We start from the raw sequence: 17261 nt of genomic DNA on the forward strand, positions 1-17261 counted from the left end.
TCTTAAATGGAATTAATGTTATTAATATATATATATATAATAGGTAGAGGCAGGAATATCGTTTGTAACATGCGATTAAACATGTATCATCTGCCACCAGTCAAATTCAACAATCAGTGTCAACTATTTAGGAACCAAATTGTTTTACAATAATGTATAAATTATGTTTATTCTTTACAAAAGTCTTAGGTGTACATGAATATCGAGCCATAAGAAAAACTAAAATATTTTTCACCAATTCGCATTGTTTCTTAATTAGAGATAAATGTCAGTTTTACTGAGAACTGTGAAACGTTGTATATTTGATTTTTATGTGACCCAATAAAAAAGTCTTTTATAGCTCTTTTAATTTATGAGAATTATTTACAAAATGTTTCTTCTGAAAAAATCATGACTGTCCTATAACTTAAAATTATTCCAAATATCAATTCGAATCACAACATTTTTTTTTGTCAAAAGAATCTAAACTGTAAATGCTGTATTACCCAAAACACGGGTTCTATAATTTTGCATTTAAACATACTTTTGCCTGTACAAAAAGTGATGAAAAACAGTGATAAGGTACTTTTAATTTTATGAACGTAATACCACGAATTATAGATTACGTTCATCCAGAATGCTTTATGAAGATATCGACTATCACCACCATCACTTGTCGTTCGTAATTGTTCCTATTTAAAGTGAGAAATGAATAGACGCGATTATAAATACTATTTCAAGATTATACACTTTCATAAAGCGTCACTGTACATATTTATAATATACACGATGTACACACTTCGTTCGCAAAATTCATTAGCTAAACGATGAATTATATTGGAACAAACGTGTGACAAGTAATGCGTTAATGGTGTTAATGCCCGTTCGTAGAGCAAGTTTTAATATACGAACTATAAAAAAGATCAGTGAAACGTGCAGTTCTCTAAGTGTGATTCACAGCATAACATCCTGGTGGTGAAGGGTCTATTATTTATCAACGTATGACAAAATAATACAATTAACGAAAATTAAAAGAATTTTCTTCAATTCGATGTTATGCACTGAATCACGTTTCCAATTTAGCTTATAACCGTACATATCACAGTATCAATATAACCCTATTCCCCCCTGTTTTCGCAATTTATAACATTTTCTAATATATTTGTTAAGGAATACATTTGTTTACATTTTGATAAAATCATGTTTAATGCGATTTATATGTATGTATATATGTATTAAATCGTTTTTAGAACATCTTGCAGATTACGCGTGAAAAATTTCATTTTCGTCGTATTGTAACAACCAAATGTAATGTTTCCATTGTTTTTTCAATAAAAAAATAAAATGAAATTATAAGTCATAATACTTCTGTTCCAAAAATCTTTGTACTATCGTTTCTATTTTGAAATTAACCATCTACACATTCATTCTGCTTCTTGAAGAAAAAATATGAATGTAAGTCATAACAGGGAGTACGACTGAATTATTAATGCAATGTATCGAATATATACACGAAGTATATATACGATTGCATTAAGGTATTACAAATTTCCTATGCTGGCCATTTTATTATAATTAGCCTCTTGGTTGAAATTTTTCACAAACGTGTGTTAATCGATATACGTCGACAGTATTGGTACGTTCGGGAGAAATAGAAATAGTGAACGCTTAAATAATCGAAAAAGCCTCAAGTTAACAATAAATAAGCGACATTACGTTCAACAAGGGGCAGAATATGCCTCAATTGCTCATTACACTAGCCGATGATCGAAGGGCTTATATAACTTTAGATATAGTTGAAGAATAATTTAATTAAATTAATATCGCCTAACATAAATATTCATCACGTCATATTGACGCCTAATAACCTCCTGATATTTTCGTACACCATGTAGCTAATTGATACAGCTGGAGCAACCTAAAATTTAAAAAAAAAAACGATGTTTTACCATTATAATCGACATCATAATTGACTTAAAATATAATCGACATACATTTATAAGTAATTATTTTATACCTTCAAGAAATTTGGTGTTAAACCCCTATATAATCCTCGAATCCCTTCTTTCCTAACAATATCTTTAAAAACACCAACCATAGTGTCGGCAGATTTATCTAGAGCAATATTAGCCTGCAATCGTGTCCTAACTAGAGCTAATGGGTATGAACACACTTGGCCAGCTGTACTAGAAGCTGTTCCACACAGTAATAATATCCAAAATGGTGGTTGTTCATTTTTATTGTGTGTTCGTAAATATCTGTTTTTTAATGTCTATGGCAACAAAATAAATATTATACTTAAAATAAATATCATATTAAACTTTAGATCAGCTCTAAGTACTTACTTCATATACAGCTAAGTCAATGCCAGCATATGGAAGTATCCCTATTAAATTAGGGATATAACCTCTGTAAAAAGCTTTCAGACCACCTTGTTTATATATTTTTTTCATTGCATCGAGCAAACCAGAAAATTCGCCCGTTTTTCTAAGGGCGAATCTAGTTTTGAGTACCTGAAATATATCAGTTCTTAATGTCAATGTAAGATAATAAAAAATACTTTTATATTACTATTACTATTACTATTACTATTACTATTACTATTATTATTACCAAGGAGTACTGATGAAACTTTCTACTTAAAGACTGAATTTACTTCAACTCATAAAATTGACAGATATAACTGAATAAGAATGGTAACTAACAACCCTAAAATAATACACAACAGTGTCTTTTACATCTATAATTATTGTAAGCGATGAAATATTTTTGAGTAATGATGCTTATGAATCTCATGCATAATTAAAGCATCTTTAATGAGTACCATTAATTGAAAAAATACTGACTGCAAATGTCACGCAGGTTAATTATAACATTATTAAAATATATATGAAAGTATAAGTTTCGTGCAATATAATAAAACAAAATACAAATCTTGATTTTGCTTAATATTCTATTTTAATTGTAATAATCCAATTAATTTAAAACTTAAATATGAATCGGGCGTTAAACAGTCAACAGCATCAAAGTTTTGAGATGATTTCGTCAGTGGTCTTCGTTGCACTGTTGCTAACGTTCTCATGTCATACCTCGAGTGGATATATGGCTGACTGACTGATTCCTCCGGCTAAGGATCCTGCCATAAATCGTTCATAAAGTTCGAGCTCTCGAACGTCGTCGGCTTTGATGGCTCTTTTAATTTGTTCATAAGCCATGAATTTCAGCGCACTTTCTGGCCCGATTTTAAGTACATTTATACCATTCCCTCTCCACAGGCTAGTCAATCCACCTTCACGGAGCATGTACCTGAAGCAACTCATGATTTTGCAGTGTCGCGTTCCATGCACCTGAAATTGTGTTTCTTCTTCGTAAAGCAAACAAAGCTGTAGACGATCGACTTCTATTTCATTGTTTACATTACGGTGGTGACAAGTATTTAAAACTAACAATGAAACCTGTTCGAATAATCTGTTTCTTTGACATTAATCATCTAGCCAATTTTCATTATGTTTTCATTTGTACCGAGCAATAAATCGAAATTTTCTAGTCATTCAATAGTATGTTATAGTAACAATAATAATAGTAATAATATTTATTTAACCCCTTGACCTATGGTTGGTTTACTTCTCAACTATGATTGGTGCAATTACTTTGTCATTAACAACTTATTGAAAAAAAAATAGAAAAATTCTAGGTATATTCCATTTTGCTCTAAAGTATGATAGTTGATAACAGAAGAATAATATTTAATTTAAATTCAAAAGAATCGAATAATATTTATGCTTGAATTTTGTTCAAAATCTTTGCCACAAGTCTGACACGTTATTATGAGGCAATAGGTTAAAATCCCTCGGTGCACAAATTCGTATACAATTTGAATATTTAAATTTAATTTATATATAATATTAAATTCTAATTTAAGTATTAAAATTGTATAAACATTTGTGCACCAAAGCTTTTATCCCGTTAACAAATTTATACAAGGATCTCGAAGAAGTGTCCGCATTGTTAATCGCACTTTTTATACATCATTAATAATATTTATTTCAAAAACCCACCTGTAGATAGACTTTAATCCTATCCAAAGGCGCGGTACATGTGCGTGAGACTGCACCTGCTATGCCACCGGACACTAAGTGTCGCCACCACATTCCAGAGACCATTTCCGTAGTCGTGAAATCTTCGGGGACACCGATGTCCTCTCCAATATCCATATACTGAAAAACATTGTAAAAAGAAATATAATTAATACAATTACGTGCAATACATTTTACGATTACACCGCGTAGCTGGTTTCTTATACCGAGAAATTCGACTGTCTTGAGTCTGAAGAAATCCATACGGCGAAAAATCGAATTTCGCCATATTTCATGTATCTTAATATATTTATTGGTCCTATCCGATCTGTTCTCACAGTTTTTTTTTTCTTTCTTGCCGCCGTAACGAATATTAATCGGTCCGTACACGCGGACGAAATGTATTGAATGCTATTTAGATACAGACAATCCCCGTACAACACGATTGAAGAGCTCAGGGGAAACCCTTTGTACAACGAGACGTATCTACTTGCAAACCGTGCAAAGTTCAGGATAAACTTTGTAAACGTGTTACTGCATATTACGAAATTTATAAAGATCCCTTTAAAAAAATAAATAAACAAACACTAATAGATTTATCGATAAGATCAGTGTACAAAGATAAAATGTTAGGATGAAGACAAAGATTTTAATGTTCAAATATACTGTTTACATGCGCAAGAAATTAAACAATAAAAATAAATAATTTATTGATAAAACTTTAATATATTATTGTTTAATTAAAATAACGTTAATATTAAATAGTAGATGGTTAATAAAGCAATGTGGTTTTTCTTAATGTTTGGAGCCTATCCAGCTATTAATAATGTTTTATATCGAGTCTTGGTGATTTTCACAACATCAATTCGTATAACGCGATTTTTATGGGCACAACTGTCCGCGCTATATGGGGGTTACCTGTATCTTCATTTTGCAAAATTTTTAGTTTAAAAAAGGGAGCAGGTTGGAACAGCCTATCTGGAAATTAAATGCTTCCCCGGTCTCTTTATCTGCCTTGCGCCTGAAGCCAGTGTTAACTGGTTATCATCTTCGGTCATGCTAAAATCACCGCCGCTAGTCTGGCTATGCCCGATCCGGTAGTCGGCGTGTACCACGTGTCATAGATAAGTCTTGAACTCCGATCAGCTGTACTTTTCGCGCTAGGCATCGAGAAATATGCTTGTCTGATTTTCGACTGTTTTATCATGGTCGTGAACGTTGAATCACATTTTTCTACGCGTCAACGATATATGTTTTTAATTTTAATAAACGTCCTTGCGGTCAATCGATTTATATCAGAAAAATATTTCAGCATTTAAAAATTAATGAATATATAAAAGTATTTATACATTTAATTTGTTTCATTATATGCGTTTATTTGTTTGAGAATCTATTAAATAGTAATTTTCTTAGTAATTAAACATACGAACTTTTTGGAAGACCGATAGCAATATTTAGAAATTGCGCGCCATAATAAATGAAAGTATATATATATGTACACATCCGCGTGATATTAAAAAAAAAAAAATCATTTGGTACCGATCAAGTTTCAAACGACCGATACGTGAAAGTTATGTAAATCAGCAACCAACACGTTCAACGAACGATCACCAGAAATGGAATTTCGAACGGAATTTTGGCACCGATGTAAAACGGTAAAATAAACGTCGAAAGTAAACCACATCTCGTAATCACAGATTATTTTTTTGTCAGGTGACCAATCGAAATATTTTTTTTAATCTAACTTTTACAAAAAGAAAAAAATAAGCAAAATAGAAGTTTTTATTAAACAAAAAACCAAATGCAACCTTAAAAAAATGCATTATGTAATTGTATAATTTCAGCTTTTTTTTATAAAAAAAAATGTACGATAAATTCACTAACACCTGAATAGTCTAAGGTTAAAAAGAACAAATTCAATTGTTTCGTAAGCAACCATGGTTATCGTGGTTCCAACTCATTGTTAACGATTTCGCGATAACAGCACAGTGTAATTACTATTACATCGTGCGCTCAAAATGGAAAAATACGTTTTCTTATTATCGTCTGGATATGCTAGGTATTTCGATAAAACTAAACGAAGGTAAATACAGTCATTGACATATCACGTGTTAAATGCGTGCCGACGCAAAAATAATTCTCAGTCTTTTATTTCCGGGATACGGAGCATATCGAAATACACCGCAATTGCGACAACGCGGTGGCTGTTTGACACAAAGAGAACGCGACACGAAATCAATTGGTTTTTACGTTAAAGTAAACAAAATCGGAACCACGAGAAGAATTTCGGTTTCGATTTTCACGGCACAGGAAAACCGTTAAACGAAATCACTCGGAGGAAGCCGAATCTATTGTCGGGTTTCAATGAATTAGATTTCGACCTTGTACATCTTCGATTGATTACGCAAGCCACTGTCGAGATTCCCGCGTAAAAGAAAGAGAAAAAACTCGAAGATTATAATTTTAAGTGCACGATCAGTCTCGCCTTGCAAGTTCAATGCGAGATGGAAATTTAAAATTCAACAAGTACACGTTCCAATATTTAAAATAACCATACACTGCAATGATGTTTCAATATTAATTCTTTGGGAACAAATGTCGAACAACGAGAGATCAGTGCACAGTTTCCTTTCTTCTGTTATTTAATCATTATATATATAGTTTTGCTTCATCCCCTGAGGGTTATGTACAGTTTAACACTTTGACTGCCATGACACCCGAATTTGGATGATATAATCTTTTGGATAAATTTAAGAGTTGTGTATCCCGGCGACATAACAAGCGAATGAAATTTTCTTGCATTTACGAGGTACCAGAGGATTAGAATAACATTCGTTGTGAAAAACCTTGACTTTCCAGTGTCTGTTCCATTAAGAAGATAGTTTCAACATGCATGGGTTTTCGATGACTGCTAATTCGCTAGTCAACGTGCTCAAGAATCTTCATCCGCAGAGGGTTAAATGAAGTGAACGGAAAGTATTCGAACTGGAATGTAATAGGATCCCGTCTAAACAAACTGAGGAGCAAGGTGTCTCGTTGCAACCGCCTTTATTTCACCTTAACCGTTATGCTACTTGGGAGACACAAGCGGGCGAACGCGAGAGAGGAAAAAGAAGACAGCCAAAGCTTGAAGAATTGAACGTATACTTCACTTGGTGAAGTGCGAGAAACAAGTCGATGTCGATGTCCACGGTGTCCATTGTCGTGGAACGAGGATTACAATCGCGTCCCGATGCAACGTTCAATTCAAATCGTATAAAACAAGAACACCGACTGAAAAGAACGAACGTGGTAGCTTCCTGCTGGTTAGGCCGGGCCACAAGCCAACAGACTATTTGGTGTCTCGCCCAATGTCGACTACGGATCTGCTTTTATTCGGTTAATATTCCCTGCCGACGTAAAGACGCACCGGTCACGAGACACGCTGATTATTTTCATCCTGGTTGAGCGAGAGGAACAGAACATTCTTGGGAATGTTCATTCTCGCCCGGATCAAACATTGTAACGTAAATACTCGACACACGTGGTAATGGACGCGGTTACTTCGCGTGGACTTGTTAAATGGCGGAAAGTGAGAGATGTTAGTAACATTAACGAAAATCGATCTACTGATGGAAAGTAATAGATAACAAAAATTTACTGACTGACGTGCGAGGAAAAATTTGACAGTTCAACAAAATTTACTAACTGAAATCTAGAGAGAAATTTCTACAGTACCCACCCTTCGCATATCGTTACTTTTACTTTTAGTTGCTATCTTTATAGATAGCATTTTTATTGTTTCAATGGAAATGGCACTTTAAATAAGAACTTAAAGTTCGGGTCATGAAGATTTAAAATAATTGTCTTGACATTAAAATTAATTGTTTGAAAACGTAGTTTTTCAAGTTCAAATATAAATATTCACGTTCATGGGATCACCAGATACACCAGAAACGCAGATGAAAAAGATATATTGATAAGATTAATGAATGAATGATATGAGATAGCGTCCAAATATTTGAAATTCCCGCTAATTCTTGTTTGCTTTACTTGGTAACCTGATTTTCAAAAAGTAGGTTAACGATGTTTCTTAGAACTTGTTTCCTTTTTTTTTTTTTACTAAAACTGCAATTTGTACAATCTATGACAAAGTATGAACACTCTATTACATGCGATAAAAACAGTAATGGAATAATCACGGTTAGAAATTACGAAGAAATCGATATCGCGAGTCGAGTATCAGATAACAATCGTCCGGTCATCGGTTGGAATATATATTTCGCATTGAAGAATGCTACATACATATCCGACTTAATAATGTTAATGATTTTTTTCATAATGCTTACAATATCTAAACTAATCTTAATATAAATTATATAATAATATTTAAATTATACAGTTATTTATAAATTCATAATTAATATTATTTACTCAAGACAAATGGAAAAAGAATTACTGTATGGTATAATGTACTTGCGTTATCAGTTGACTTATTTGCAATTAGGAACTACGGAAATGCAGAAGAACAAACAATCTCGAAAACATACACACACATTACATAGTCATCTGTGCTTGATACGATTACGTGGAAACAACGAATATTATGCAATTTCATTGACATAACGGAATATCCCTGCGTAAGTGCTTCTGACATAATAGCATTAATTTAATAATGAGGGAATACAGCTTACAACTATAATACCATATTATATCATATATATCATTGCATGTATTTATAGTGAATACTACAATATAATAATATTTTGTACACATAAATGAAATACTTGTCTGTATAAATAAAACAATTTCATTTCTGAAATTCAAAATCTATGCTAGTTACTTTAACGGAAAACACAAGAACCTACATAGAATTTGACTTAGAAAAATAAATGAATTCATAACCATTTATTTTTCATGTTGAATACTTTACGTTGATACGTTTTTAAAACTGATATTTCATTTTTATTTTGCTTAATACAATCATTTATAATTTTCCTACATTTTATCATACAAGTTCGTAGGTTTCACTACTTGATTCTTTTGAACGCTATAAATATTCCCGCGCAAAGTACTGCTTCCAGTGAGAGAGATGTTGAAGCAGAACAATCTCGAACAAACCGGAGAAGGGACAGAGAATTTACGCTCGCGATGAATCATTGCCTTACACAACCAAGTTAAGCAGTAATTTGTCATTGTGTCGGTCGCAAAGCACCGACATCGTACAATTTCGTGATCATTAAACAATGTCTTTAAAAAGCGATTCTATAACACTGCATTTAAATGTCACGCTACTTGAAAAAACGGTTCCCTATGATATCCACTTAAACACGGAAGCACTGGCGAACACGTGTCGCCTCTAGCAGCTGTCAGTTTTTACCGGTTCACGTATATCAACTGCTTATTCACGTTAACTAATTTTTTCGAAGAAATTATATATGTATGCATATAGACGAATGCAATAGATTTCTTCGTATCATTTTAGTTCGGAAGGTATCGTCCACGTAACGGTCCGACAATTCATATTCGATATGAATATTTATTTCTTATTTGTACAAATCCATGACACTTATCAGTCAGACGAAATTTCGCAAGAATTTCACCAGAGATACTATTGGCGATACATAGGGAACGACACTTCTGAACTTTCGCTTTCTCCTTACGCCACGTGATATTTTCGCCCGATCTTTCCCTAACCTATAATCGACACCGCCGACCGAAACTGTACTGATACACCATGCGCGTTTCGGTATTCAACTTCAAAAGTTATTCCAGAAAGTGGTTCTTAAAACACCACGTGCGACCGGTTCAAATTTCTTTAAAAATTCCCAAACGACATTTAAGGTTACTTGGATAGCAAAGGTGAACTTATTGCGTTCAGATCGTTCTCTCGAGGGCTATTCTAAGTCTGCGGTAGAGGTTAAAATCGCAGTGTAATTCTCGGCTAGATTTGGACTAGTTACCCCCTTCAGTGCCCGTAGGTAGGTACATCGGTACAGATCGGTGAGAGACACTCACCCGTTGCAGGAGTTCATGGTAGCCTTGAAGAAATTCCTCGCAAACCTGGCAGGTGGACGGAATGCTCTCGTGTTTTAAAATTCCCGGGTTTTTCAATGTGTACATCTCCCGAAAATGCGAAACCCCACGAACTGTTTTTCTTTTCTTTCTCACAGAAAATCCCGTTTTCTCGTTTCGGGAAAAATTAGGCTAGGTCGCGGAACAATCAGCGCGCGACGGCAGCGTAAAAAATGCTTCGAAATCAGCTGTGTTCGAGAACACGTGACGAAAGGAGGGAACGGATAATGGAATAGAAACGAGAATTATTTGACGATTCATATGCGCGGCGAATAGGAGAAAACGAGCCCCGCCACAAGCCAGCGATTCGAAAGCTCGGAGTCCGATCTCGAGACTGAAGAACGCGAAGAAACGGTGGGGGAATCGGAACGAAGATATCGGTTCGTCTATCCGGGGATGCCCCCACCATCATCTTGCAATGCTACAGGCACGTCACAGAGTACGCATATCATCAAGGGGAGTACCTGTTGTACGTTTTTCGCGCGCGATGAATTTGCGACGTAGACTTGCTAAATTCTTTTTTCTTTTCCTTTTCTTAAATTGTCGTTTAATAATTTCGTCAAAAAGGACATTAGAATATCTTCCCTGAATATTTTGCGTCGATCAAGATTTTTCTCAGACAAAGCTATAAGCATTAAAAGCAAATACGTACATATCTGTCAGAATCTTTAAACCGCTCTTCTATGAAATTGTGTTCCTTCGTATTCGATTTTGACTTTTTCTTTAACATTTAGGAAGCAATCATCGATTGACACTCGATATTTTAATTCCGAAAAATATGTACCTACAAAAATTTCAGTTTTGAACCTACAAAAACTTAAAGGATAAAATTGATTAATTTATAAAACTTTTATGAGTTTATGATATAAGCAGCTGTTTAAAATTCATCGCAAAAAGTGTGCAGCAATTAAATTACGTTAAAAGTTTAGGAAAATGCGCATATTATTTGGAATATAATCAATGCATCGTTGAACATGTTTTTGCCTCATCCCAGTTTTTCTAAATCAGACATAGACGTCCATGTCTGTGTAAACATTTGCAATTACGATACTATGATGTCACAAAGATTAAAGATCACTGAGAAATGTTCGAACTTGGGTACGTTTTAATTGGGCTTCGACAAGTATGAAGAGAATGCGTAATCCACGTGTCCCCTTTTCCCGTGAAAGTTAACCCATTCCGACTCGTAAATCGACCGTTGGTAACAAGTATGGTGTAACAGTTATCCCCGGAAGCTGTGAAACGGGAAATACATTTCTGATCTTCGTTTAGGGTTTGACATGGTCTCGGTGCAAAAAAGCGGAGAAAAAGAGGAAAAGGTAAAAATTCTGTGCTTAATTTTTGACTCAACGTCTGCATGTGCATGTGTTGCGTGTGCAAAGCGCGTACTGTCTAAACCGTTTCAGTCATGCTAGAGCAGCTGCATTGTGTAAATACCCGCGGAACTATGAAGTTCGTCATCCTTTGAAGAAACTGATATTAGATCGATCGGCAAAGTACAATTTATTTTTCAGAATTTTTCATTACAATGGACAAATTTTGTTCTTTCCAACATGACTGATAAATTCGAAGAAATTGTTAACGTTTTGCGGAACAAACGTAATTTTCTATACATGACACTACTTATAGAAGTAACGTAAATGTCTTACTTGCTTCGATGGTTAATTAGAGGGAACATAAAGTCTCGGTCCACGCACGACAAGGGAGGTGTCAAAATTTACGACGACAAACTTTCGTGGAGATGCTGTCTCTAGACCTAGGGCTCCCAGATCTGTGGTACAGCACTACCGACGGTCTGTACCCGGCAGACGATGACCTCACAACCTAGCATACATGGCTGACGAAACGCTGAGAGATATTTCGCCACCTTAAGAAAACCCGCTGCTCATGATTAAGCTCAAACTAGAAAATGTTACTAGTTAACTCGTTCGTGGGAAAATGATTTTTAAATCATTAGTCCGCATGTTTTCTTATGTGTACATAGAAATATGTATGTATATGCTTCGGTAGTATTACTCATTTTCTTGACATTGAAAAAAGAACGGAAAAAATAATATGCAAGTTGCACGGTAACATTTGGTCTAGCGATAAAACAAAGAAGGTCGAATTAATGCAATTTTGCGTCAGATGCGTTATAATTGATTTATCCTTGTCCGATAACGAGTGACACATACAAAATCGTGAATGCCGACGATTCACATTATTTCCTTTCCGATATCACTTTCAATGTTAGACAAGCGCGAGGACATGCGTCTGTCAATACTGACAAATTTGCGTAACATTGTTTCCTAATGTTGCGAGCGTTATGCCTATGTCCCGTGAACAGTTGGCAAAATCGAATCGAAAAATATTATTGGAATGTACGGTTTCAAAATCACTCTCGTTAGTAGGAATAGTTTGACTAAATTTCAGAAATCGAATTGGATCTTTAGACAGCGTATCGCTCGATTTGCAACCCTTTCGACCACTATGCGAGGGTAGGTGGTCGTGTTAGATGAGAAAAAAAATATAGGCTTGATGACGCATGCGCATAAAGCGAGCGTGCCCCTATTGCGTCTGCGCGACCAGGCGAATCGACGAGGATAGACCGACGGTCTATGGTAGCGGGGAAAGGTAATGGAAACAGCTGGGAGAGATTATCAAGGTCATTTCAAATGACAGCCACACGTCACACCTCCGGTCGAGCCCCCGTTTGTCGACCAATCGTAAGCCCGGGATTGACTCGATCTCTCTCGTCACTTGTACACATGCAAACTACAACCACGAGTTCATCGTACAATGGCTATACAGCAAGCAGATGCACAGAACCATTTGCGTTGCTGCGTTTGTGTTACACTAACAAGGGATGAATGTAGAACTTTGTTTCGCTTTGTTCAAATGCTGCACTGGATAAAATAAATAATAAAACAAGAATTTCAAATGTCCTTTAAAACTGTTGTATATGGTAGAGTTTAGATAAAGTAATGTTTCAATATTATTATTATTATTTAGATTTAATAATATAGGTTTACTACGGGTCATACTTGACCCGGCATTCGCTCTGCAAGCTTTTCATTTATAATGGATAATATACATAAAATATCTCTTTGGCAATGGAAGTAAATTGATATTTGGCAAAATAAATTTAATTTTAGTTCAACTATCGTTATTGGCGTTAGATAAAATTCTCATCAAAATTTAAGTCAGACCGAAATAATTGAGAATAAAGCTCCATTAAAAATAATATTTATTAATAACATAAATACTTTACTATTTCAAATGATGTTTCACTCAACATTATCCAAATGGTTCATTCAACATCTGTGCATAATTTACATATACAATTTTAGATGTAATGAGGACCATGAAGAAAAAAGAAACTACGAAAACTCCGTCGCAATAATTTATTAAATAAATAAATAAATAAATAAATAAATAAACAAATAAATAAATTATTGGTCTTTTGTCGACAATTTTATCTCTATTATATGACGCACGGTACAGAGTTTAGTCTTTATGTAAGGGTCTGGGATGATTTAATTATACGTATATTTAATAGACGCTATCGTATGCGAGATGTTTGATTCATTAGTTAATAGAATTAATATAAGCTTTTAGGATTGTCCTTTGTGTATTGTTTCATATAAAGTGATATATACGTATTTGAAAAAAGTTTGGGGGGATTAAAAGAAAAGAACTGAAAAATTTACTTCACACTATTCTCTACCCGGGCTTCACTACTTTCTAATATAATTAATTACATCAATAATAGGAATACTTACATTCGTATGATGCCAGTACTCGATAAGTCCAAGTAGATCGGAACTCGGGGCGTAAAGTAGAAAATCTCGCCACTCATTGAAACTAATAGTAAGACTTCCATCTTTGTCCATTCTACAAATTGGATAATATAAGCAATGGAAATCGATAATAAATAAGTATTTTTAAAACGAAAAACGTTCAACCTCGAGTCATTTATAAATAAATAAAAAAAAAGAGTATCGATCCCCGTACGCAAACTCTGATATCTCGTGCCACTGTTGGCAAAGCACTATGCAGTTCGAGTGACACAAGTCTATACGAACACAAGTGACAAAAATAAATAAAAGGAAGAAAATATACCTTTGGAGCAATTTTTTTGCCTCGTCGAAGTCCATTTTTATTCCCAACTCTTCGAATGATTTTATCAATTCTTCCAAGTCGATTTTTCCTGTAAAAACAAAGTACACGTGGTAACGCGACAACTATAAAAGGAATAGTAAACAGCGTAATAGTCGGTAACATGTTGACATCGGAATAAACAAAAAGTAACTATGACGACAATGATAATTGGATTTTCGCAACATGAAGCAAATATTGTGAACATCATTTATAAAGAGAAAGACAAAATGTTTTTAATGAGGTTGTGAAATTCTTACAATATTGTTAAATATTAATAAACATTATTAAAATGGTTAAAACATTGCCTTTTTCCCCCTTCCACATTGTACTTTCGAAATAATTCAAATAAAATTCGAATTTTTTGATTGATGAAATTCAAAAACCGTTCAAACTGATGTTGCATGAGAATGAGATCGCATCGAAAATTTAATGAAACATAATGTGACCTTGAAGCGGCCTTAACCCTCGGATCGCGGACATCATTATCTGCTGTTACGTACAATGACGCGACGGGTGATGCTTATCCGGAACACACGGTAGATAATGACGCTCCACTAGTCAAACTTTCTGCGACTACGAGTTGAGACGAGTTCAAGATCATAGATGCGTTACTATGAAGGAATGATTAATCCCTCGAAGAAGTTTCGAATGACTTAAAGTGGAAGACTAAGCGGACTCAGTCTATATTTCTATGGAAAAATTGTACTGGCATCTATCTATATCTCTATATTAAATAATGTATAATATACAAATTATTAATTAATAAATAATAATAATAATCAATAAGTAATAATAATTAATATATCAGTTATAATTTTGTACAAATTAATTTTCAAACAATGGAACAGGAACTAGCTTACTCAGTATATCTTCATATTAACTATCGACAAATCGTTCGAATCAATTAAAACCCATACTCTGTCATACAAAACTATTTTAATTTAAACATAATAAAACACAAAATAAACGCTTACTGTCTATATTTTACTTAATTGACTTCACTTAATTTTATTCAGAAAAATCACAAAAGTGATAAAGTAATAAAACAAATTAGAAATTAAAATACTATATTATATTTTTGATAAGGATATATTTCCATAACACTATTTCTTTAAATATACCAACCGTCTTTATTTTTATCAAGATGAGAGAATTGCAGGCGCAAGTTTTTTTCATGCTCGCGGACATAATGTATAAATTCAGCGAGACTTATATCTCCACTTTTGGTGCTATCCGATCTGGCCAAGAATTTCTGGAAAAGAGCAATTTATCGTCATTTAAGAATGAAGGATTTCAGTTTCAGCTTATCGCAATTAAAACAAATAACGCAGCTGTAACAAATTCTGAAAACCTTTCGATAAAATGTTTGAGTAAAAATTCAAGTTCGTTATTAATTAGAATTAGAACAATAAAATTTATCTTCTTATTACGTTCTTTAAGAACAATACAAGTATGTTTATTAGTCATGGTGAAACCGTGTAAATAAAATTAATTATGAAACGTAAACGACGTATAAATCTAGTTCCAAAGTATAAAGATAACTTCAAACCCGATTCAAAATCGACACGTTATCAATAACTTTTATTATAACAATAACTAATACGCGTAAATTGAACCGAAACAAATTATATGTAATTATATGTAATTAAACTACAAAATTCAGTATTTAAGCGTAAAACTACTGTATGATAATTCTTTATTTATATTACGAATATTTTATTGATCAGAAACTTATAAATATGCTTCGAAATTCGTTAAGTTATTTGAAAAAAAATGTAGGTTCCTAATTTCATGTAATATCTGCAGTGTGCAATTAATGATGTGCATGCGTACACGCGTCTCCATAGAACGAATAACCTAATTTTGAATATGCAATGGCTTCAAAGAAAATTCGATTGAAATGTACGGAACTACATTTAGTAAAATCAAGTAAACACGTATAAAATAATACAGAAATAATCGTTGGTCGCTGTTTCCTGACTAATGCGTCTTGAGCGTGAAAGTCACATGCAATCTCTGCATTATGAGGTTCGATCGTGCGTTGGCGCCTACATCGACGCACAGTTATCGGGAACTTTTAAATTATGCTTACCTCGGCATAGTATTTATCTACTCCGACCTCGCGGAGCGCTTTCGATAAATCCTTTACGTCGATTTTCCCGTTCCCGTCTAAATCCAATTTCTGGAATATCTTTTCGAGCCGTTTCTCGTCCTCGGCCGGCAACTCGTGCAAATAATGCGGTGGCATTACGCCGTGCACGGTACTTCCTCGATTGCCAGGCATGCTTCTGTCACCTCCTATACTGCCCAAATCGTCGAAGGCTCCTCCGCACACGGTATTCACGCACACATACGGAACGCACACGCGCGTCACCGTTATTTTCTCCCTCGTTTCTTTCCTATTTCTTGATACCACAGGTCTCAGGAACCACTTGCCGAATCTTCATACAACGATCACTGTACGCAACGTTCCGATCGTTAAACAAGCTTACGAGTGAACTCATATCTGCACCACACACGTGGCTCACTAGCGGTACACATTGATTTCCCCTAATAACACGCACGCTTCTTTCTACTTACCGAACAAACGTAATCCTGTGTATAAGTCGTCACGCTGTTGGAATTCACGCGTTTTTATATAGAATAATACAGCCACGACGCAGACCAAGGTCGACTGCGAATAAACCATACGAAACTCCACACCCTTCTCTTCCGTACAAATCCACCCAAATCGACCGTATACTCAATGCACAACACCGAACCGTGCTACCTTTCGCTTACACTTAAAACCTAGTACAAACGTATGCGCACAACTAAGTCCAGTGTCGCTGGAGTATCCTAAAAATGCGTGTTGGTAACGACCTTATCGATCGAGCAGAGGCGTGTGAGTCGCGTGTAATTCAAATTTTAAATTATAATTTATATTGATTTTCTTCTGCTCCAGCTTCGTAAGCGTTTAGATTAATACTCATTGCTAAATGTTTATTCATTTATCGGGATATTCTGGGAGAT

At 34.5% G+C, this 17261-nt stretch overlaps 1 protein-coding gene across 7 annotated transcripts; it reads right to left on the reverse strand.

The window, feature by feature from the left end:
- Positions 1 to 565: 565 nt before the first annotated feature.
- Positions 566 to 17095, reverse strand: SCaMC (Short Calcium-binding Mitochondrial Carrier). Of its 7 annotated transcripts, XM_076369091.1 has the most exons (10): positions 16830 to 17092; positions 16342 to 16706; positions 15375 to 15501; positions 14211 to 14298; positions 13871 to 13982; positions 4038 to 4196; positions 3069 to 3326; positions 2325 to 2492; positions 1997 to 2251; positions 566 to 1897 (listed from the first exon to the last, which is right to left on the reverse strand). In XM_076369091.1, exons 2-10 carry the CDS (start codon positions 16531 to 16533, stop codon positions 1823 to 1825), a joined length of 1434 nt encoding a protein of 477 aa, XP_076225206.1. In that variant the 5' UTR covers positions 16534 to 16706; positions 16830 to 17092; the 3' UTR covers positions 566 to 1822. The 7 variants fall into 7 exon arrangements, with proteins under 7 accessions (XP_076225206.1, XP_076225207.1, XP_076225211.1 ...); XM_076369092.1 differs by lacking the exon at positions 3069 to 3326 and having other exon boundaries at positions 16830 to 17095; XM_076369096.1 differs by lacking the exons at positions 13871 to 13982; positions 14211 to 14298; positions 15375 to 15501; positions 16342 to 16706; positions 16830 to 17092 and adding an exon at positions 11759 to 12594.
- Between the last annotated feature and the right edge of the window lie 166 nt (positions 17096 to 17261).

This window comes from Nomia melanderi, chromosome 7 (genome assembly GCF_051020985.1).
Source record: "Nomia melanderi isolate GNS246 chromosome 7, iyNomMela1, whole genome shotgun sequence".
NCBI lineage: Eukaryota > Metazoa > Arthropoda > Insecta > Hymenoptera > Halictidae > Nomia > Nomia melanderi.